Raw genomic sequence first — 25,343 nt, 5'->3', positions numbered from 1 at the left:
ATTAGGGGTACATAGGGATAATGTAGGTGGCGGCAGTGTGCGGTCGGCAGATTAGGGATTACATTTTTTTATTATAGTGGCGGTGATGTGGGGGGGCCTTGGTTTAGAGGTACATAGGTAGTTTATGGGTGTTAGTGTACTTTAGAGCACAGTAGTTAAGAGCTTTATAAACCGGCGTTAGCCCATAAAGCTCTTAACTCCTGATTTTTTTTTGCGGCTGGAGTCTTGTCGTTAGAGTTCTAACGCTCACTTCAGCCAAGACTCTAAATACCGGCGTTAGGAAGATCCCATTGAAAAGATAGGATACGCAATTGGCGTAAGGGGATCTGCGGTATGGAAAAGTCGCGGCTGGAAAGTGAGCTTTAGACCCTTTCCTGGCTGACTATAAATACCAGCGGGCAGTAAAAACCAGCGTTAGGACCCCTTAACGCTGGTTTTGACGGCTAATGCAGAACTCTAAATCTAGGCGTTATTTTCTTTGTTTGACCTAATAAATATTATTTAAAAAAAAATAAAAAAAAATTGATTAGCTAGTACAAATAAGGTAAGTGATGGTTTACACATTAGCTTCATTAGATTAGTCTATATATTATGCCCTTCTGAACATACAGATTGTACAGATTTATAATTAGTGTGCACACACAGATTGCAAATAGGTAAAGTACATTTCTGATTTTGAAAAAAAAAAAAAGACTTTGGCATCCTGGATCGGGGTTCTTTACTTGGACTTGATATTGCCTGAAGCTACTTTCTATAAATTATGTGGTCTAGAAAAATAAACAAGAACTCTTTTGTATTTTTTTTTTTAAACAAATATTTAATTTCATAACACAAAAATAGCACACACAAAATATCTTGACCATGCTGGTTTACATTATGATGATTTATACTAATATTAAAATAATAATACAAAATGTAAGTTGACACAATTATAGAAACAGTAGAAAACATTTCAAGTCTCTGGATATTTAACTTGCAGATATAGTAATACGAATCTAAAGGTGAGAATTTGTTTTTTTATTTAAAATGGGATATTTATATAAAATGGACATAAAGGTACAATGTGAAGACAGATCTGATATGTTAGAGCATTTGTATTACTGCATAATTGCTTTCCTATACCACCCAGTTAAAGTTAATCTTAGCATTTGAAAAACATTGCTGATCCGGAGATAACATGGCCAATGATTGGTGTCTATGCATATATGCTGCCCCTGATTGGATCAGCGCTCATGTCCATTTCTGTTCCAGGAGTGTATTGACTCTCTAGCTGATTTTAACTATGTGTAGTATAGGCAAGCAATATTGTAATATGATAATGCCCGTATGCATTAGAGGACATTTTCTTATTGTACCTTTATGTCCATTCCAGTTTACAATAAAAATAATATCAAAGATAAATGAACATAATGTTATTAAACACATAGGCCTAGAGTACAAATGGAGCAGAACTGATAGCCCAGGATGCGCTATCTTGTCCTCTGATCTGGCATTACTAGTGGATGGTAAAAAATGTTAACCAGAAAATCTCATTACTAGTGGATGAAACTTTATATGGAGAGCACAGGGAACACTATTTGCACTTATATTACAAGTGGTGAATTACGTATTGTAGATTTGTGTATTCTGCAGTTTCTTTCATTGCTAAATGCGGAAGGCGGCCAATCGGCCCCCAGCAGGGGGTGTCAATCATATTGGATCGGGTTGATTTTCGGCGATGTCTGTCCGACGCCTCAGAGCAGGCGGACATGTTATGGAGCCGCGGTCTTTAGACACGGGGCATCAAGCTCCATTCAGAGCTTGATAAGTAGACCCCTTAGTCTCTTGCACTCTCACAAGAATAATTTTGGCTCTGAAAAGAGCTGAAACCCACAAGGGGCCACCTTCTTCCACCTTTGGCAGTGAACGAAACTGCAGAATGCACAAATCTAATGTATTGTGCCTGAGGACAATACAAAATGCCACTGAAATATTTTACACTTTTGGTGATCTGAAGTAAACCATTATCTCTTGATAGATTGCATAACAAAACCCACCTATGATTACTCTTTAACAAACGATACCAAGAGAACTAAGCAAAACTGATAATAAATAAATTGGAAAGTTGGTAAAAATGTCATCCTTTATCCAATCCATTTAAGCTTAATTTTGACTTTACTGTTCCTTTAAATTTCATTGTATATAACTAAGTTAAGAACTCTATTACTTGAGAGGAAGTTTAACGCACCACTGGCTTAACTCTCGACATGAGATTTTCAGTCTGCTCCCATAAACGTCTATGATGTAAGCAATTTAGCGCACCTTTGCTATACGACATCCAGATGTTAGTGTCTCCAAGACTTTCTCTTGAGTTAAAAAAATATAACTTTTGACTAGTAATATGAGCAAAAAATATAATCAATATTGATTTAACTCAAACAATATTAACGCACAACAGCAATAATGTTTTTGCACTCCACTTGTAATCTAGTCCAAACTGTTTTTTGTATTAGTTTATTTTGCTTTGAAAAAAGCTCTCCTTTGCTAGAGCAGTAATCAAGTATACCAGCCTATCCTTCCATCACACAGTTCTTTTTCACAATTTAATTGAATAAACAGGTTATTTACAACTAGGCTTTGATACTAGTAGCCAAAATGAATATTAACTTTAAAAGTCTGGATTTTTAGAAAACAATTCATAATTTAAAAAAAATAAAACATTGCTTAAAGGGATTTTAAGGGCAAAATTAAAACGATGCATTTTAAGTTTCAATAACAGTATTTTTGCAATATATTTCCATTATCAAAAATGCTTTTTGTAAAAGTTATTACTGTCTTTCAGTGGCATACGCACATATGCCGTGAGGGCCTGTGCACTAGTATTCCAGCTCAGAGAGTTGGTGGTGGTGTGTTTTCTTCCTGTGAAGACTTTATTTCTGTCATAAAAATGACTGCTGACTATTTTAGAGGATGTAGTGTAGTGCTTGGGCACTCACAGCATATGTGCATAGGCCTTTGAAAAACAGTAATATCTTTTAATAGGTTCATTTTTGATAATAGATGTGCATTGAAAAAAATTCTTCTATTTAAAACAGAAATGCATCCATGCACATTTCAATGTTGACCTTTCTATCATTTTAAGCTTCTGGATGCTGGGGGGTGCAGTACTGATACTCATATCCAGAAGATTGAAACTACCCAACAAATAAAAAAATCTATAGCTTCTATACCAGGGCTTGACAAATGTATAGAGCCATAGCTGCTAATATTTGAACTCTGGCATTTTGGACAATTATAGATATTCCTATATACAAAGCCCATGCTTGGCTCATTTTGTAGTGTGCAGCTGGCTCCTTATTTTTCTTGCTGACTTAATTTTCATATAAATTTGTCAAGCCTTGCTCTAAACAATGACACAACTGTACAGTCAGGTACACTAAACAAGAGGAATTCATTTGTGGAAACACTGTGCAATAATACCCACATGTAAGGGCTACTGAGTTAAATATAAGTTATATTTCAAAACAACTTCATTAAGCTGTTAGTATAAAAATAATTACAAAACACAAAAAAAATTATTTCTACTACAAAAATGTAACTCTTCTTTACATTTGATGTTGATTTTGAGAGTTGACAATATCAAGTTCAAAGTGGATAGTGTCATTGCAATTGTTTGTTATAGTAAAAAAGCTTCCATAAAGAAAAATGGTTTCAGCAACTTTGTGAAAAATACAAAAGGCGCTCACTAATTTGAATATTTCCAACTATGGAAATTATTATACCTTTTATTAAAGGGGCTATTATCACAGGATTAACCACGCTTTGATTAAGCTTAAGATATTCCAGTTTGTTGGAGAAGCAGTTTTTTATGAAAGTAGCATAAAGTGGGCATCATGCGTGACTTGTAAACAGTTGCCAGGATTGTGTAGCTGATACGTATAGTCAAGTGTTTTTTGTTTTAGTAAAAAGAAATAGGGAACGATTTATCAAGGGCCGAATGACCCCTGATGCCCTGAAGGCTTGCGCAGAAGCTCCTTAACTCATACGCCACCTCTGAGCCGGCGTACAGCAATCAGCCCGATCCTATACGATCGGGTTGATTGACACCCCGAATCTGCAGGGGCGGCATTGTACAAGCAGTTCACCAGAACTGCTTGTGCAATGTTAAATGCAGACAGCGGATCATGTCGGACAGACCGTTGATAAATCGGCCCCATAGTCTTTATATTGACTTGTTAAAGTAAGCAGACTTCCATTGGAAGCATGGCCAAAATTATACAGCAAAAAAACTGTTGAATCTGGTGTCCACACTGATATGATAGAACAAATAAGTGAACCATAAAAATACTGCAACTCCACACTAATTTAACCTTGCCTTCAGTTTGTTCAAAATATAATTAGACATTACTGTAGCGTGCATGTAATCCCTTCTAGTTAGCAAACTAACATGGAACACAACAAATAAAGATCTAGTTCATTGTGTAAAGGGTGTTCTCAATAATTTTACATGCGTTTTAATTGAAAAACATTTAAATAGGTGTCCATGTAGCTGAATCCTTCAATTTCTTGAGTTGACCCAATTGTCACAGGACTGAAGAATTCACATTAGACATCTGTAACACAAATGATTAGTGGTCAGATATAGAGTATCTGTAAATATAATAACTCTAAAGTTTCTCAAATATATCTAAAAAGTAAGCTATCTGTCTAATATTATTTACAAATACACACATGAGATGGGATTATTATGAGGCTTGTGTTGCAGTAGACCCTCAAAATAGAGGAAGAGAGAAAGGTAAGATTTAGAAGCAAAACTGGGAGAAGGTATAATCAGGCAGTAACGCAAGAGACACCTTGCTTACAGTTAAATTACCATTAAATACAAATGAATTGCAAGATCAACAAGTTCATAATAACAGGACAATATCACACCCTGAATTTTAAATGAGCAGTTTGTCATTTGACATTCATCAGCCAATCACAGACTCATACACTGTGAACTCTTGCACATGCATAGGGGTCAATTTATCAAGCACCGTACGGAGCTTGATGCCCCGTGATGAAGGCTCGCCGGAAACAGAAGTTATGAAGCAGCGGTCTAAAGACCGCAGCTCCATAACCTGTCTGCCTGCTCTGAGGTGGCGGACAGAAATCAACCCGATCAAATGCGATCAGGTTGATTGATACCCCCTGCTAACGGCCGATTGGCTTCGAATCTGCAGGGGGTGGGAATGCACCAGCAGTTCACAAGAACTGCTGGTGCAATGATAAACGATGTCGGCATTTATTGATGCGCAACGGACATGATATGCTACATCGTATCATGTCCGCTCGCACATTAATGAATTAACCCCTTAGTAGTCTCTAGTGCCTCAGAAAGTGTGAATGTAAAAAGAATGGGCACAATTTTATAATAGAAGCAAATTGGAGAGTTTCGCAAAACTGCATGCTCTATCTGAATCATGTGAGTTTAATTTTGACTTTACTGTCCCTATTACAAAAAAGCTATTTTAGCTATGTAGTAATTGTCAACTCTGAGACAGCTTCCCAATTGTAAAACTGAAGCCTTTTATTGTTGTTTTGGCTGCAGTCAGTGCAAAACATAAACATAAACGACAAAGTCTGACGAGAGAGACCAAAGTCTGCTGGGGTAACAGTCTGGTTAGCAAAGGAAAACCTTTTTTTAACTGCTGAAGTAGGAACTCTAATACTTTTGCTACATTGTTCCCGAGATGAAAAACGTTAAGTTTACGCGTTTTGTGTTAGCCACAACCTGCTTGCATAGAGACATCAATAAATCTGTATTTTTTTAGCTGCAACTTTGCATAAGATATTGAACTGTTTTGCTGCATGCAGGTGAAATATCTCTAGAGTAAAGTACTTGCAGGTGAGCTGTGACAAACTTCTAAAACATTAAAGGGACATTTCGGTCAAAATGTAAATGCACATAAATGAATTACATTGTTTAATACAAACATATTTGCAATATACATGTAATTGCAAAAATGCTTCTAGTAAAAGTTATCACTGTTTTAGTGTTAACATTTTTCTCTGCATGTCCATGTGAAGCATAGCTAGATATTCTCAGTGCACCAGCATTTTAAATTCTGCAGCTGCTCAGAGCGCCAGTGGGGCTTATATTATGTCAGTAATTAATTGATTAATAACCAGATTTTACAAGCACCTTAGGCTCTCTGAGCAAGTGCTGTGTTTAAAATGCTGGTGCATGGTGCATACTTAAATACAGTTTTGAAACCGCTATAACTTTTATTAGAAGCATATTTGTTAATACATGTATATTACAAAAATGCTTCTACTCAAAACTCCAGTGCATCCATGTGGATTCCAATTTTGTCTAGAATGTACCTTTAATATCTGTAAATACCAATTTAAGCTTTTCAGTGTGCAGGATGCTGGTGGGGGTGCTTTCACTTTTCCTTGTCTTCATTTTTTCTTGTTCATAGCCTTAGGAGCATATTATGGAGAGACCAAAGTCCTCCTTATTCTGTGCATCACATGTAATGGTAATGTGTGACAATGTGATTGTTATCCTTGGTAATTTTGGTTTGGGGGACAATAGCTTTTTGGACGCCCTGTCTTGCCCCCCCCCACAGCCCATAGAGGAACATGTGACTGCTATATCCTGCGGCATTAGGCACCATTGACATGTTGGCAAGAATAATGGGGCTTCAATGGAGCATCTGCCCCCCCCCCCCTGTACCACCTAGAGCAGGGGTCAGCAACCTTGGGCCCCCAGATGTTTTGGAACTACATTTCCCTAGGATGCTCAGACATTCTAAAGAGTGTCTCAGCATCATGGGACATGTAGTTCAAAACATCTGGGGGCCCAAGGTTGCTGACCCCTGACCTAGAGGGTCTGCAGGGTGCAACAGCAATCAATTCCTGATTGCCACACATGCCTTTAAAATGACTTAGTACTGAAAGTGTTAAATAACTATTTGGTGTAGAAATTGTTCAGTTTTCTGTGAAACACAAACTAATGGAATGCAGAAGTGATGCATTAATGGTAATATACAAGATTGATTTGCATGATGTAAATTTGAAGTTACTTCTTGCAGTGCTGAAAGTCCAGCTCCCACATCAAAAAGCTTGTGGTGATCCAGCCAATCAGTGGCTTTATCACCTGAACTGTCTTAGACTAAAGGAGTATTCTTGTCAGGAATATAGGATGTCTGTTTAAAGCGGAGTGGTCTTCTCTTATCCTTGGGGTAGCATGTTTCCTTAGACTGCAAGTATTGGAAGTGATGTGTTAAAGTTAATGTACCACTTTAGGACACCGTTGCAAGAGGACAATGAGACGCAGACATTTTTTCCCCTTGCTGTTAATCCTTATCTTGTCTATAAATAAACCACAATTTACAACAAACGGGGGAGAAAAAATGTTGTGGAGGAGAAAATATTGGTGAAGAGAGAGAATAGAGTAAGTGAATGATAGATTTGAGAGGGAAATGAGAAAATAAAGTGAGATGAAGCCATGACATCAGTTTTCTGAAACAATTAATTAAATTAATAGTACATTAACAAATTTACAACCAACAACTGCAGATTTCTGGGAAATATATATATATGGTTACATAGTTTCTCAAATATGTAAATGTGTGTAGTGTATGTAGAAGTATTTACCATTTTGTATTAACTTGCAAAACATGATATACTGACCACTACTCTTTTTTTTCTTCAAATATTCCTGTGAAGCAATACCTAGGGGCATATCTATCAAGCTCCTGCAGGCTCGCCAGAAACAGCAGTTATGAAGCAGCGGTCACAAAGACCGCTGCTCCATAACCTGTGCGCCTGCTCTGAGCAGGCGGACAGACATCGGCGGAAAATCAACCCGATCGAGTGCAATCGGGTTGATTGACACCCCCCTGCTGGCGGCCCATTGGCCGCGAGTCTGCAGGGGGCGGCGTTGCACCAGCAGCTCACAAGAGCTGCTGGTGCAATGCTGAATACGGCGAGCGTCTGACAGATCTTATCCGCACTGTCGGATCAGGTCCGCCAGACTTTCTTAAATAGGGGCCCTAAACTATATTCAGTGGCTAATCGGCCCGATATAAGAAAGCTGATAGTTGCACATCATACTGGGCCCATATCCATATCTAAAATGATTTGTGATACCCATAATGTGATTACTGTACAAAGTTAAAACTCTCAATCCTCAATTCTGATCCCTACAGATTAAACAGGTTACACATTACACATGTAGGGTTGGTAGAGTATCACTTAATTATTTCAAGGGATGTGAAACCCAATATTTTTCTTTTTAAACAATTTTCCAATTTACTTGTATTATCAAATTTACGTAATTCTCTTGGTATTCTTTGTTGCAGGGATAGCCTTACACTACTGGGAGCTAGCTGAATATTGGCTCGTTTCCATCGTGTCGTTAAAAAGGGAGCCGTAAGCTACTACAGTTGCCTAGAGCTAAAAAGTAGGTTATGGCTCTATTTTAGTTCAAGGTCTCCATTGAAATATTTTGAGCAGTGCATGCAGTCATTCTTTTCATGTATGTGTAAGTTAACATAGTGTTCACGCTTCCATCCGATGTTGGATTTCTCGAAAATCGCCCCTTAATAAGTTTGCATTCATGGTGACCCGACTTTTGATTATAAAAGTTCAGTTTAGCACCTGTGCTCCTTACCTGCGATTGGCTAGAGAGGGAAAGACACGATAGTTACAGTGTTACCAGTTGTTTTGTTTTTTTTGAGCCAGGTTAAGTGATTTGGTCATCTTATAATAATCAAATAACTTTAATTATTTAATCAATTGTTTTTTAGTTTAAATTATTGTTAATTTTATTTTTATATGTAATACTTAGTGCTGCTCCAGGCACAGGTCTAGTTGGAGTTATATGCTTGATTATATTTTTATATGAAGTACATACTGAAATATAATTATGAATATAACACCAACCTGTCTGGAGCACTAAATATTACATATAAAAATTAATTTTAAAGAGAAAAGCTTTCATTGTTGGCAAACTTTAAAGGGACAGTCTACTCCAGAATTTGTATTGTTTAAAAAGATAAATAATTCCATTATTACCCATTCCCCAGTTTTGCATAACCAACACGGATTATGTTAATATACTTTTTACTTCTGTGATTACCTTGTATCTAAGCCTCTGCAGACTGCCCCCTTATTTCTATTCTTTTGACTCCTAGGTGAATCCACAGGAGTGAGCACAATTTTATCTATATGGCACACATTAACTAGCCATATCTAGCTTTAAAAACTGTCAAAATGCCCTGAGATAAGAGGGCGGTCTTCAAGGGCTTAGAAATTAGCATATGAGCCTACCTATGTTTAGCTTTTAACAAAGAATACCAATAGAACAAAGCAAATTTGATAATACAAGTAAATTGGAAAGTTGTTTAAAAAGAAAAATATTGGGTTTCACATCCCTTGAAATAATTAAGTGATACTCTACCAACCTTACACTTGTAATGTGTAACCTGTTTTATCTGTAGGGATCAGAATTGAGTTGTTTATCTTGAAGGTTTAATTTTGACTAGACAGTAGTGCATTGCTGCCTTTCTGCCTACCTAGCTATGCTTTTCAACAAAGGATACCAAGAGAATTAAGACAATTTGATAGAAGTAAATTAGAGAGTTTTTTTTATAATTCCCTGCTCTATTTGATTTGCAAAAGTTTAATTTAGACTTTACTGTCCCTTTAACTATAGAGTGAAACAAAAACAATCTAGTCTACAGTCTCTCTCTTTCAGTGCAATATTATATATCCATCTGGGAAGCACCTATAATTCAGGAGTAAGTAAGTAGATGTTTTGGTCCGGATTAGGCTAACATATTATACCATTATGCTCCAATTGCCTCCCATAGAAACTGTCTGGGAGGCAGTTGTCCCACTCTAATATATATAACTAATCCCTCTGAATTCAACAGTGAATTGCAGTTATATTCCCCATCCATTATCAAGATTAGGAAGCATTTGCATCTAAATAAAGACCACTAATCAGACATTGCCTTACCTCCTGAGTAGAAAACACAAGAAGTCTTGCATTCTTCTTCGGTATCAAAACGATTGGCATTACCATTGCAGCCACCATACCAGAACTGAGCACAGGAATTTGCTTGCTTGTCATAGTACCATTTTATTATATATGTTCTGCATGATCCTTGGTCCAATAATAATTTACAGCGTGGATCCTGGATGAAATCTTAGAAAAAAAAGAACAAATAAAAAGTGCATCTTTAGGATCCTTGATGCTTTTCTTCAGCCAATCACAGAGGAACAATGCAAAAGATGTATCTAAATGCACTGGTATAAAGCAGTTTATGCATATTAAAATGAAAACAATAATACTATAAACTCTGTTTCACTGTACCAAACTAATTTTGTATTGTCAGAACAATTTACTTCTCTCAGTTATTTACATTATTAAAAATTCAATAAAAATCTCTGTCAAAGAATTTTAGAAAGGCATATTGTAACTTAATGGCTGTTTATACAACTATGCAGGGTCCTGTCTGTGAAGGATATGCACATTACAATATAGGGCTAGATTACAAGTGGCGCTTTTTTTGCGTAAGCGAAAACTCTGCTTGGATTTAAATTTTTGTTCTTTTTGGGTTGTGTTCGTATTACAAGTTCCAAAAAAAATTATTTTGCACTAGCATTAACCTGAATAGCGCGAAAAACCAAACTTAAAGGGACATAATACTCATATGCTAAATCACTTGAAACTGATGCAGTATAACTGTAAAAGCTGACAGGAAAATATCACCTGAGCATCTCTATGTAAAAAAGGAAAATATTTGACCTCACAATTTCCTCAGCTCAGCAGAGTAAGTTCTGTGTAAAAAGTTATACTCAGCAGCTCCCAGCTGCAGGTAAAAATAAAAAAAAAAATGAAGAAATGAACAGCAGCCAATCAGCATCAGCAGTGCTGAGGTCATGAACTCTTACTGTGATCTCATGAGATTTTACTTAACTCTCATGAGATTTCATAGTAAGCTTCCTTTACCTGATTGGTGAAATAATATGAGAGTTCACGAGGCTCATCCTTTCAGCTGTCCCAGGACAGACACACTAAAATGCTGCTTAGAAATCCTTTACAATGGGAGGTGGCTACTGAGGAACCTTTGAGGTAAAATATCTTTCTTTTTTACATAGAGATCTTCAGGAGATATTTTCTAGTCAGCTTTTTACAGCTATGCTGCATAACTTTCAAGTGTTTAAACATTTGGGTATTATGGCCCTTTAAGTTTCTGCATGCGTGTGCATGTATTCCCCAATAGAGATCAATGGAGAAAAAAAAAAGGGGAAAAAAAACTGACACCCGAGATCGCGCAAACTCCATCGCCTTTTCGTATTTCCCATAGAAGTCAATGGGAAAAAAATTTGTTGAAAAACAAACGCACAAACAACATAGCATATTTGCATTACTAAATGTGAATTAATTACAGTAAATACATAGTTAAAATCTTTATTAAATATGAATATTACATAAATATGTTTTATCATGTTTTTTATCTTAATTGCAGCCGTTTGCTTAATGACAAAGAGCTATAATGCACTTATATATGTCTATATATGTGTACATATAAAGTAATGTTTTTATATGTGTATATATGACTGTAAATACAAATATACACATATAAATACATTAATATCAATGTACACATATATTTTTTAGCAATGTTTATGTATGTGTCTCAATGTTAAAAACATTTGCCTTTCTTTTTTTCTCTAAAACCCGAGATCTCCTATCTTTGAGCCCTAATAACATTTGTGTGCAATACTCTTTTGAAATAATTTTTATTAGACAGTGTTAATATGAGTGTAAATGTACTTTGTTATGTATTTTTGAAGTGTTTTGTGCAACTTTTTAGTTTCGGAAAACAGTTAACCGCAGCTCTGAGATTGCAGAAAGGATTGAAGCATAGTGCCTCACTAGCCCATAATGCTCAGAAAAAGCACCCAAACAAATTGTGAGATTTCTCTCCATGCCAGAGAGTTTTTGATCATTGGGCCCTAAGTGTTTACAAATTTTTACTTTGTTTTTAGCATACAATAATATGCAATAATGTTTTCTGAATTATGATTGTGTAAATTTTCATAAAAGAAAATGGTTGTTTTTACCTGGTCCTGGTACAGGTGTCAACGATGACTCTGATTCTGAGGAAGATATTATTATAGATGATGTGGAAGTTTTTGATGGAGTTGAGGAATCTGATGTGGATGTTGATGAAGATGAAGATGATGTGGATGAGGATATAACAGTTGATGAGGACACCACTATTGGAAGGGAAAATTAAGCATGATCTTTTACTTTAACATTTAATTACTATTCTCAGTTATTTGTAGAGCATCAACAGATTTTGAAGCCTGATGACAACTCCATTTCTACAAATAAAACCTGTACTCTTAACAAGTAAAGATGCAAACTTACCTGCAGATATCAGACATCATAACACACCTTATTAGGAGAGTCATATTCTAATACATTTAAATATGCGATTTGTTCAAAATTACTTCTACTTTGAACCAATGCAAAACATTGCTAAAGAGAATATGGGTGTGATATACAGGTGTCTAGCTGCTAGGTTATACTAATAGACTATAGTGGTTTTAGTTGGGTTTATAACTAGCATAATGAAGCTTGTAGAAGCCCTTCATTTGATCTGTGGTATCACTTGTGTATAGTAGGGCTGCAGCAGCTGTGAATCAGATCTGAAATCTTGCTTTGAGGGCCATGATACCCAAATGTTGAAACACTTGAAAGAGATGCAGTATAGCTGTAAAAAGCTGACTAGAAAATATCACCTGAACATCTCTATGTAAAAAAGGAAGATAAGGAAGATATTTTACCTCAAAATGTCCTAAGTATTCACACCCCATTGCAAAGGACTTTAAGCAGCAAATCAGTATACCTGACAGGCGAGGAAGTGTGTTAGTTCCCTATTCAGTTTAAGGAAGTTTACTATGAAATATCATGAGAGTTAAGTGAAATCTCATGAGATCACAGTAAAAGAGTTCATGACCTCAGCACTGTTGATGCTGATTGACTGCAGTTCATTTCTTCATTTTTTTTTACCTGCAGCTGGACAGCAGCTGAAGTATAACTTTTTACATTGGACTTACTTTGGTGAACTGAGGAAATTGAGAGGTAAAATATCTTCCTTTTTTACATAGATGCTCAGGTGATATTTTCCTATCAGCTTTTTACAGTTATACTGCATCAGTTTTAAGTGATTTAGCATATAAGTATTATGTCCCTTTAAGAATATGGCTAGTATAATGAGGCTGGGTATCTGATATAACGTTTCATTTGGGCTTATAGCATAAAATAAATTGCAGGGGACATGCATCTAATTGATGGCATCAGATATACCTATATATTGCATAATTTGGGCTGCACTGCCTTCAGTTCCGTCACTGGATGTAATATTATTAAATATGTGATGCCTTTAAAATCAGTTATACTGTACATACATACCTTGTGTGAGCTTATAGCATATGTGAAAATTTACTGAGATAAGAGTGCAATGTTTTTAAACCCAACCTAATTAAACCATCTAGGAACACACAAATAGGTGGCTAATGTGAAAAATAGAGTTTTAGCACTCTATTTAAAAAAAATATATATATATAAAAAATGTAAATTAAATTCGTACCTCTAGAGCTTGAATTGATTGGCTCCAATTCCTCTGGTTCTTCATCATAATCTTCTTCCTCCTCCTCTTCTTCAATAGGTACCTTAATTACCTCTCGTGGCTGAAATGACAAAGATGGTCTCATTCACTACATTTTTACAAAACAAAGTGCAATATCCTGACTCTAGAGATATTCTAGATGAGGTGTGATATACAATTCATTCCATACTTCAGCTTTATTACTGTATACCAGTATACAATAAAAATACATTAGTGCAGAACATTTAGGGCTAGATTAAAAGTGGAGCGCTATTTTGCGTATGTCGGGTTACAATTGAATTATGAGTTGAAAGTAAAAAGTTTGCTCGCGCTAAACCTTTTGCGTGCAAACAGCTTACTTCTATCGCAATTAGACTGTCACGCAAAGATCACCTTTTCCACTCAAAAAAAAAAGTGGAAAATAAACACCCAACTTGCATGCTAAACCGAACTTGTTCTCATATGCGCTAACCCAACATGAAAATATGAATATTTCACATTCCAATGTTCTGTACATATATATGTTATATTTATTCAAAAATACATATTTCTATGTATATCTGATGGTATTTTGGTACAATATATATAAATATATTTATATATATATATATATATATATATATATATATATATATATAGGTATAGACATATATAGATATATATAGGAATATATCTAGAAATACATAGAACATATTCTATGAGCAGAACATTGGAATGTGAAATATTTACAGTAAATACACACTATAACACTTTATTAAATATGAATATTGCAGAAATATGATTTTACATGTTTTCATCTACTTAATTGCAAAGGGCTCTAATGCACTTATATATATGCCTATATATGTGTACATATGTATTTATGTGTTTATATGTGTACATATGCCTGTAAATACATATATACATGTATAAATACATATGTACACACACACACATATTGATACATATCCATCTTTAGACATGTATGTGTATGTATCTCTATGTTAAAGTCCTTTGCCTGCCTTTTTTCCTAACACCTGAGCTCTCATATCTTTGAGTCATTTTGTATAATATTTTTTGAATAATTTTTATTAGATGATGTTATTATGAATGTAAGTGTACTTTGTAATATATGTTTTATGTGTTTTGGGCAACTTTTTATTTTCATGAAACAGTTAACCACAACTCTGAGATTGCGGTAATCATTACAGCGTAAATTGCAATTGCGCTCACACAATCATGTTTTCTTTCGACTTGTAATACCAATGCAAATTTAATCTGTGCGCATTACAGTCATGAAAACCTGATAGCGCTTGCGTAGAAACTTTTGCGCTCCACTTCTAATCTGGCCCTTAGTGAGCAATGCATTGCAGGCCTTTGAAAAATAAAGTGCTAATGTTTACGTGTATACACAAATTTAACTTTTTTCTTTTACTTGTGACGTCTGATTTTATATATTTTTAAAGAAAATATTTTTAAATCATATTGAAAACAATTTATTTTGGCAAAAAGTTTGTAGTGAGCATGGACTTAATTTATTTTATTCTATATAATTGACTCAGCATGACTGTTGGTGTGTCTTCCTTACTGCAACACCACTCTCCCATTCAGCTGAAGGAAATAGGTTACTGGGGTCTGCAGAAGTGCAGTCCACTAAAAGGAATATTTTTTATTGTCCAAACAACTTATTGTATTTATTACTTGAGCTTAATATATCATTTCATATTTTATTTTCTGGTTATATTACCTGAATTTCTGGCTGAGGTGGAGCAACATATATCTCTTCTACTTGGGTTATTTTGCTTCTTTCTTCCTGTACATTTCTCTGTCCTTGTAAGTTAACTTCTCTGTTGCTTTGAACTACTGAGTAATCAGAAGAACCTTTCTTGGTGGACATTCCGTTGATCGTACTACCAATTTTTTTGTAAACAAGGGCTCCATGTTCATCTTCACAAAACTGATTAACAAGCTTTGATTCCAGTGCTATAGAAATAATTTAAAAACATTAAAATTACTAACATCCATATACAATTTTAATTTAATTTATTTAAATTAAGGTGATAAGGTAAATGTTGTTATAATGCTAGATTTTATATAACTGTAAAGAAACAAATTTCTTATGTATATTCACCCTCTAAACTTCAAATAATTTTACAAGAGTAGATTGAATAGATCCAGGCTACACTACCTGAATTATTGGTCTGTTAATGCAACAAGTGACAAAAAGTAAACAATAAAGTATTTGTTTTTTTACATACCTGGAAGTGTGTTAAAGTCATCAATAAGGTACATATGCTCACTGTCAGGGTCTGAGGCAATAAGGTTTAATTCTCGTAAGAATTCGTCTTTTGATGAGTCTGATGCACTCAAAATTCCAATAGCATACATCTCTATGTTGGCAGCATGAGCCTCTCGTACAGCTATATCTAGTTTTACTGATTCTCTCTTATCTGTCTGACCATCTGTGAGTACAATAGCAACTTTCCGAACGCTTGTACGAGCTCCAAAAAATCCTTCTTGGGAAGCTTTCCGTATAGCAGTTCCAGTGTATGTACCTTCTCCCATATACAACATATTCCTGATTGCTTGTTTAACATCTTGCTGAGTGGTAAATCTGTTAAGGCCAAATTCCAGGCGAACTTCTAAACTGTACAGAACAAGTCCTATGCGAGTGGTATTTCTGCCCACTGTGACCCTATCCACTAGGGCTGTGACAAAGTCTTTGATGATTTCAAAATTTTCCGGACCTACACTTTCAGAACTGTCTATTACAAACACAAGTTCCATAGGAATTTCTTTACATTTTACACCACAACCTGAAAGAAAAACAGAACCTTAGTAAGCAATTCTATATTTTGCTTTACATTGTCATATGATGAGTTTAATTTCTTAGCGGTGTGTAAGATATCAAACAGAACTGAGTAATTAAAACTTATTATATAATTAACATAGTATATTTATGACATCAACAATTTTAAAAAAAGCTTCCAGTAATGTACTATTGTTCTTACAGCAAACTCATTCTCTATTGGCTCTATTTATCAAGGTCTGGTGGACCTGATCCGACAGTGCGGATCAGGTCCGCCAGACCTCGCTGAATACGGAGAGCAATACATAACAGCTGCTGGTGCAACGCCGCCCCCTGCAGAATAGCGGCCAATCGGCCACCAGCAGGGGGTGTCAATCAACCCGATCGTACTTGATCGGGTTGAATTGCGGCGATGTCTGTCCGCCTGCTTAGAGCAGGCGGACAGGTTATGGAGCAGCGGTCTTTGGACCGCTGCTTCATAACTGCTGTTTCTGGCGAGTCTGAAGACTCGCCAGAAACACGGGCCGTCAAGCTCCGTCTGGAGCTTGATAGATAGGCCCCTATCTCAATCCCACTGTATCTCTGTATTCCCTTCTACCTCAAAATTTCTTGAAAATAATGTATACAAAGGCTTATCATGTTCTCTCACTTCAAATTCTTGGGTTTCACCTTATGGCTTTTGTTTTTAACACTCCTTAGACAAAACAATGACCAAGGTGATAAATAACCTTCTTGCAGCCAAGTAAAAATTAAATTTCTTCCTGATAATTCTTCTTATGATCATTTACGAATGAGAAGAAAGGGGAAGGTAAACTGACTCAAAACAATTAGTGGATCCTGCTTTCTAGAGAGCGTAAAATCTACAATAAATTCTTGATTTTTCAAAAGCCTTTGACAATGCAGATCATTACCTCTTGCTCCAAACCCTCCTATTATTTTGCTATTTGTGAGACAGCCCTTCTGTTGCTTGATTCTTATTTCTCTAGTTATACCTTCTCTGCCCAATAACGACTACATAGTAATGCTCATATCTGTGTCCCATTTTCTTAGTTTACATATCTTGCTTGTGTCTTCAACCCTGTATCCCTTATCTCATCCTGTACGTTCCTTTGGTATCTATAACTCATAACCTCCAAAACTAACTCCTCCATTCTGTCCCTTATCCACTGTTCCCACAGCTCTAATTTTGATTATTGTTAACAACATTATCATAACGTTAGTTCCCACATGCCCACTACATTGGGTTCCATTTGATTTTTAATTTTTATTTGCCCCTCACTTTGAGTCCTAAGCTGATGAATTTACCTTTAAATTGTCTCCTAAATTTGCCACTTCCATTCCTCTCACAAGTCACATCTTAGATTCCAATCCACTAACTAATCATATCTTGTTTAGACTACTGCAACTCCATCCACACTCCCAAGCTACCATCTGTCCCCTATGCAATCTATTAATAAAGCTTCTGCAAGACTAATCTTCTTTACACATCAGTTCTGATCTTCTGTGGGAGTTAGCTGGGCGTTCCAGGCTGTAGAATATGTAGAAGCTAGTATGTACTATATTTTTTTCCACAGGTACTTAAAAATGTGATTAAAGAACAAGCACTTTTGACATAAAAGTTGGACGTACCACAAATTTCCTTAATCAGCTTGATAATGTCTTCTCTCTATTAGAAAAATAAATAAATTACATCTTAAGAAATTGCATACATTGGTTTTGCCACACTTAAACAAATCAACTGCTGGAGTGCACAGTATAGATTAAAAATGCTTTTTACACCATAGAGATCAATCGGATGATTGACCAGAAACCCTTTCCTCATAATAATGGCCCAAATATCCCATTCTTTTGACCACAGCACATCCATTAGGAATAACATGCTTAAACATTTGTGTATAGTCTATTTGATACACTTATGTCTGTTGGTGCTCATCTGAACATTAAATTGTGAATATACAATATAAGCTAATGCATTTACCATGCAAATTAAAATTAGCTTATTAGGCAAATGCTTATGTATACATCTTCTAATTGTTCTTATTTAAGTTTTTGTGGGGAGGGAGTGACCTGGCGCCCAACTCTGCAAACTGTAGCTGCCTGATCCCCTTAATTAACAGATTAGAATTATTCCTCATATATAGAATGTTCGTAATTGGCAGCATCTTTGAACTGGACTACCAAGATGGTGTTGCACAACTGTTGCAAAATGTCTCCAGAGGTTTTCCAAATATTACTTATTTTCATGTGAAAGTACACTGACAAAATGCACGTACAAATTCTGCTTTTCAATGAAAGAAAAATCAAATGTCTTGTGGACAATTGAAAAGCAATTAAATTATCTGAAACTACTCAATGTGCTACTTATTAAATGCATGCAAAATTAAAGTAAATAACAATACAAAGTTAAAAATTATGTTTGGGTCCTCTTTCGTGCAATCATACCTATCATGTCATGCACTTTACACAGCCAAAGAAGAACAGAATTTTAATATTTCAATAAATACTTACAGTTAATCCCATTTCTCCCTTAGGTCCAGGTCTACCCTGTAATTATAATAAAATGTTAAATACTTAACAAATAAAATTTGTTTTCATTTAAAGTTTCATTTTTAACAAAAAGCAGATATTCTTACAGATTCTCCAGGAAATCCTGTTTCTCCGTTGTCACCTTTGTCTCCTTTTCTTCCTCTTTCACCAAAAGCACCACGGTCACCCTAATATGAATACAATGTCAGTAGTGTTTGATTGTTTTTTGAGAGGCAAAATACACGTTTTATGGATAATAAAGCCCAAAAGAATTTGATCAAGTAATTGCTAAATAATTTGATTCCAAGTTTATATTTTCACATACATAGGGGCCGATTTATTAAGCTGCGAATGCAGCTGTTTCCGTGCGAGCATTCAGACTCACAGGAAAAAAAAGTTGAGAAGCAGCGGTCGTAAGACTGCTGCTCCTTATCTCATTCGCCACCTCTGAGGTGGTGGACTGCAATCATCCCGATAATCCCGATTGGCCCGGGAATGTGCAGGGGGTGGCATTGCACAAGCATTTCACTAGAAATGCTTGTGCAATGATAAATGCCGACAGCATATGCTGTTGGCATTTAACAATGTCGAGCGGACATGATGTGCTATAGCGAATCATGTCCCCCTGTTGCTTAATAAATTGGCCCCATAAAGTCTGATTTCTCTAGAAATAATTTGAATCTCTTTCGATTCAAGAATTATCTCATATAAAGCTAGATTACAAGTGGTGTGCTATATAAGAATATTTTGGGTGCGTTCATTTACGAGTGTATTACTAGTTGAAAGTAAACATGTTCGCTTGAGCACAATCCAAATTTAACGCACATTGGGTTAGTGGGACTGAAGACCTGGCATAAATGGTTAGGGATAAAATAAAAATTGCACCAAACACAACATAAATTAAAATAAACTGTTACTCTCTTTAAAAATTAGCTGTTGAGGGGACTTCCGGGCGGCCGCCATGATAGGTCACAGTTTTGTGTGCTGCTCCAGCCTTGATAGATTTGGCTTGACAAAACACTGTAACAAGTCGCCATCTGGCAAGAAATTAAAACTGCTGCAATCAAGCTAATCATCCTTTACCTAATGATCCTAAAATCGTTGAGATTGCTGCCAGCACCAGAGCACCGGAGCTTACATTGAGGTTGCGGCCTCCAACTAAACCCCCCGGTAGAGTTTTCTCAGGGCTCTGCCATTGCACAACGCTGTGGTTGCGTTGCAATATAACCAATATTTTACTACCTTCTGAGACAAGGGGCACACATTTCCTAGGCTACCACGTGTTGCTTCAATATGGTGCTGGATACTACACTAATTCTGAGGGAAGTGGAAGCCATGCTGGATGCTCATTTCTCTAGGCTCCATGTGGTGTTCGAGGAAGAATAAACTTCTTTAAAAAGGTGTCTGCGCTATTGCAAAAGGTAAGCTGCAGCCTTTAACAGATCTACCTACCGAACCTTTCACACGCCTCACCCATATGCCTACTGAAAATCAAGTTGCAAAACCTTATTATACCCCACAGGAAAACAAAATTCACCCAAACACAAATATAGCGGTGCAGGGGGTGGCGCATGGCGACAAGCTTAAAGAGCAGGTAGATAATATGGAGTGGGAAACAGTACCAGTGGTTGGAGCTGAATGTGGCTTGGTGAGCTCCATCAGCGAAGTAGCGCTGCGGAGGCCTCCGCAGCTTGATGTTGGTAGACCAGATGCACGGAGACCTGCGATGTCCACAGCAGTTGATGTGCCTACCCTTAGTGCTTGCGAGAAGGGGTCTGTAGATTCGCACCTCCCGACCCACCATACCCGCACTAAGGACCAAGATTTGCTGGCCCACATTGGAATGGCTGGATTCACTTATGGAAGTGCTGTATCCTGAGAAGTCTGACAATGCAGATTTCAGATCCTTCAGAGGCCGTCATATAGTGGAGCTCTTCATCTACTGGATAACCACCCTATCAGTCAAATTTGAACTCTCACTCGCCACCCTCACAATATCTGGACATCTGCCTGCACTTATGAGAACCGGCATAGGCTAAGTTGCTGGTATAATATATGAAACTTCTATTGCCTACGGGACTGATAGCTAACAGAAGCCTCTGAGTTGGACAGTTCTTCTGTTTAAACTGACGTTTTTCAATAGATATTGCAGAAGGACTCTACAACCCCATGCTACCCACAGAAGGTCCGTAAAGCTGATTGTCACTGTAGTAGGTTTCATTATACTGTGTATTTTTGCCATTATGCTCTATTAATATCTTAATCCTAAGCATTTTCTTAAGAGCTAAGTTATTTTATTGATACCTTCTTCTGTTATCTTCCATTCTGATATATGTAATTGAAGATGGTAATTTATGTGGGCTGTTTAGACCCTCTGGCTCTTCATTATATAATACTGGTATTGGCTAAATTGATATAAAAGATGAGACACTGTCTTCCCATAACAATTTAATTCTGTAATTTATTTATAGTTCTACTAATTACACCACATAATTGACCTAGCTTGGTACCTCTACTAGTGAGGCTTGATAATAACCGACCTATCCTACGGGTAACAAGCTTTAGATTTATTAATGATGACTTCATGTCTGATGCCCAAATCTGAGGTATGCACATAGTGAACGTGCAATGGTCCACAATTGTCCCATAATGTCTCATCTCCTAGAAATGTGTGGACTTACATCTAAATACTCTTCCTATAATTGTCAATATCAGACACTAGCTGGGGCCGGATAGGTTCAGACTAATAACATGAAGCTCTCTAAAGAGCTACAGAAGGGTTTAAAGTTATAGGAGAGTTATTTCTATATGATACGTTGGCAATATTACTAATTCTTCCTAATTATAACAATATATTTCACACTGTCCCAGGTTTTGTGCAGTCTTTTGTTTATATGCAGACATGTCTGAATCTAATTCTTATTAACTCTGTAAGTACAAGAGTAACAGAAATATATATGAATATAGAAATTTTAAAATGAGGTTAGTCATTCGGACACAAGAGTGGTCTCCTATAATCAAAGATAACCTTCAGTGATTTTGTTGTATACTTTTGAGGTCCAACAGTGGCCTCTTGTGTCTTCTGGGAGGTTTGTACATTACCTGGCATACTGCTTCTGTATTACTTTTTTCTTTTGTTTGTTTTTTATTTTTCCTCTAATTTAACTGCTGATGTACTCATTGTCAGTTTGAATCTTCTTATTTCATGCAAATATTATATTGTTTTCATTTGTCACTGTCTTAAGCTTATGTATGCTTTATTTTGAGCCTCAAATAAAAATCATTTAAATAGTAAAAAAAAAATTAGCTGTTACAAATTAGTAATATAAATTTTCATAAATATATATACAGTATATATATAAATGTGTTTAATAATTCTATAATAATATTTAATGTGTTCTACTATGTATTTACTGTAAAAATGTCACATTCCAATGCTCGTCACATACAGGAAAATGTATATTTTACATTAACATTATCATATATATATATAAATATATATTTCACAATAAAATTTAAAAAATATGCGTAACACGCTTCGGATTTCACAATGTAGGTCTAACGCAGTGTTGGGGTTAGCGCACATGAAAACTTAGTTATCTTAAAAAAATACTAATACTAATTATTAAAAAATTATTATAGATACTGTAAAAATGTCTAAATAATCCATATATATATATATATATATATATATATATATATATATATATATATATATATATATATAAAGTTATAGATAGGATTGCACAATCATACTATAATAATGCCACGGTGCACTGCTAATACCATAACAATACTCTCCAAAAAGCAGGCAGCTCACTGGTCTTTGCAGTAAAACTAGAATTTATTACATCAGTTTAAAAAACAAACGTTTCGGCACTGCATTGTGCCTTTGTCAATGTTATATAACAAAAAGTACAAGGACAGAGTGCGGTAATCTGCCACTGCGTTATGCATATTTTACATTCTAATATTCTTCACATTGAATTTTTTTTTTTATTATTAAATATATATTTCTATATATATGTGATAGTGTAAATGTAAAATATATATCTATTGGAATAGATATACAGGTATAGATATTGGAATGTGAAATATTAATAACTCCAGTCGTGTAAGCGCATGAGCCATAAATGTATGGTTGTTTCCTTCTGTGCTCTTCTTTGAAGTCTATGGGCTCCATGTACTAAGCAGCATATGCGAGCCTGCTTTCCGCAATGTAAGAAGCAGCAGTCATTAGCGAGGGAAAATCACAGAGAGATCACTCACTCTCGGTGATTGACAATCCCTTTTCTCACACGATTGGTCATGAGAGAGAAGGGGCAGGCATTACATGCTCACTTGAGCATGTAATGATACATATGGGCAGCAGATCCTGATGCTGCCCATATGTAGCGAAGGTGAGCAGACAACTCGAGTTAAGAAGCTTGTCCCCTCGCTCCTTCGTACATGGGGCCCTATATGTAGAATAAGTTAGCGCGTTGGTGATATCAAAGTCTTGAAGTTAGCGTGCACCGGGTTTCACTCGCGTGCAAAAGTTTTACATTTAACTTATACCTCAAAATGCCTATAAATACACCCCTCACCACACCCACAATTCAGTTTAATGAATAGCCAAGTAGTGGGGTGATAGAATAAGGAGTAAAAAAGCATACAAAAAGAGGAACTGGAAATAAAATTGTGCTTTTTATACAAAAATCATAACCACCATAAAAAAGGGTGGGCTTCATGGACTCTTGCCAATATGAAAGAAATTAATTTATCAGGTAAATTCTTACATAAATTATGTTTTCTTTCATGTAATTGGGAAGAGTCCATGAGCTTGTGACGATTGGGATAGAAATACCCAAGATGTGGGAGACCACAGAAGAGTCACTAGAAAGGGAGGGATAAAATAAAAACAGCTATTTCCGCTGAAAAAATTAAATCCACAAAAAAATAAGTCTTTCTTATAAATTTCACATAAATTTCATAAGCAGAAGAATCAAACTGAAACAGCTGGCTGAAGAACTTTTATACCAAAGACTGCTTCAGAAGAAGCAAAATGGTAAAATTTTGTAAATGTATGCAAAGAAGACCAAGTTGCTGCTTTGCAAATCTGATCAACCGAAGCTTCATTCTTAAAAGTCCAAGAAGTGGCGACCAATCTAGTAGAATGAGCTGTAATTCTCTGAGGCGGAGACTGTCCTGCCTCTAAATAAGCCTTGTGACTCAAAAGCTTTAACCAAGATGCCAAAGAAAAGGCAGAGCCTTTCTGACCTTTCCTAGGACCAGAAAAAACAACAAATGGACTAGAAGTCTTCCTGAAATATTTAGTAGCTTGGACATAATATTTCAAAACTCTTACAACATCCAAAGAATGTAGAGATCTTTCAAGAGTATTCTTGGGATTAGGACACAAGAAAGGAACAACAATTTCCCTACTAATGTTGTTAGAATTCACAACCTTAGGAAGAAATTTAAACGAAGTCTGCAAAACAGCCTTCTCCTGATGGAAAATCAGAAAAGGACACTCACAAGAGAGAGCAGACAATTCAGAAACTCTTCTAGCTGAAGAGATAGCCAAAAGGAACAACACTTTCCAAGAAAGTAGTTTAATATCCAAAGAATGCATAGGCTCAAAAGGAGGAGCCTGCAAAGCATTCAAAACCAAATTATGACTCCAAGGAGGAGAAATTGATTTAACAACAGGCTTGATACGAACCAAAGCCTGAACAAAACAGTGAATATCAGAAAGTTTAGCAATCTTTCTATGAAATAAAACAGAAAGAGCAGAGATTTGTCCCTTCAAGGTACTTGCAGACAAACCTTTATCCAAACCATCCTGAAAAAACTGTAAAATTCTACCTAAAAGAATGCCAAGAGAATTTATGAAAACAACACCATGAAATATAGGTTTTCCAAACCCGATAATAAATCTTCCTTGAAACAGACTTACAAGCCTGTAACATAGTATTAATCACTGAGTCAGAGAAACCTCTATAACTAAGTACTAAGCGTTCACTTTACATATCTTCAAATTTAGCGATTTGAGATCCTGATGGAAAAACTGCCCTTGAGACAGAAGGTCCGGCCTTAAAGGAAGTGACCAATGCTGGCAACTGGACATCTGGACAAGATCCGCATACCAAAACCTGTGAGGCCATGCCGGTGCGATCAGAAACACAAATGCGATTGTTCCAATATGATCTTGGAGATCACCCTTGGAAGAAGAGCTAGAGGCGGTAAAATGTAAGCAAGTTGGTAAAACCAAGCAACTGCTAACGCATCCACCATCTCCGCCTTAGGATCCCTGGACCTGGAAAGGTACGTGGGAAGCTTCTTGTTTAGATGGGAAGCCATCAGATCTGTACATCTGTACAATCTGACAA

The 25,343-nt window shown here is 36.1% G+C and overlaps 1 protein-coding gene across 1 annotated transcript in view; it reads right to left on the bottom strand.

Moving 5' to 3' along the window:
• Positions 1-789: 789 nt before the first annotated feature.
• Positions 790-25,343, bottom strand: part of COL28A1 (collagen type XXVIII alpha 1 chain) — a 124,490-nt gene continuing 99,936 nt past the window's right edge. The window contains exons 29-37 of the mRNA XM_053698402.1: positions 19,080-19,160; positions 18,955-18,990; positions 18,076-18,112; positions 15,896-16,453; positions 15,385-15,620; positions 13,641-13,740; positions 12,106-12,261; positions 9,992-10,180; positions 790-4,592 (exon numbers count right to left, since the gene is read on the bottom strand). Coding sequence (XP_053554377.1) covers positions 4,585-4,592; positions 9,992-10,180; positions 12,106-12,261; positions 13,641-13,740; positions 15,385-15,620; positions 15,896-16,453; positions 18,076-18,112; positions 18,955-18,990; positions 19,080-19,160 — 1,401 coding nt within the window. The 3' untranslated portion in view covers positions 790-4,584. The remainder of the gene's footprint in view (positions 4,593-9,991; positions 10,181-12,105; positions 12,262-13,640; positions 13,741-15,384; positions 15,621-15,895; positions 16,454-18,075; positions 18,113-18,954; positions 18,991-19,079; positions 19,161-25,343) is intronic.

Source organism: Bombina bombina, chromosome 1 (assembly GCF_027579735.1).
Source record: "Bombina bombina isolate aBomBom1 chromosome 1, aBomBom1.pri, whole genome shotgun sequence".
Taxonomy (NCBI): Eukaryota; Metazoa; Chordata; class Amphibia; order Anura; family Bombinatoridae; genus Bombina; species Bombina bombina.
Note: the sequence above shows the minus strand (reverse complement) of the source record. Positions and strands in the feature narration are given on the sequence as shown.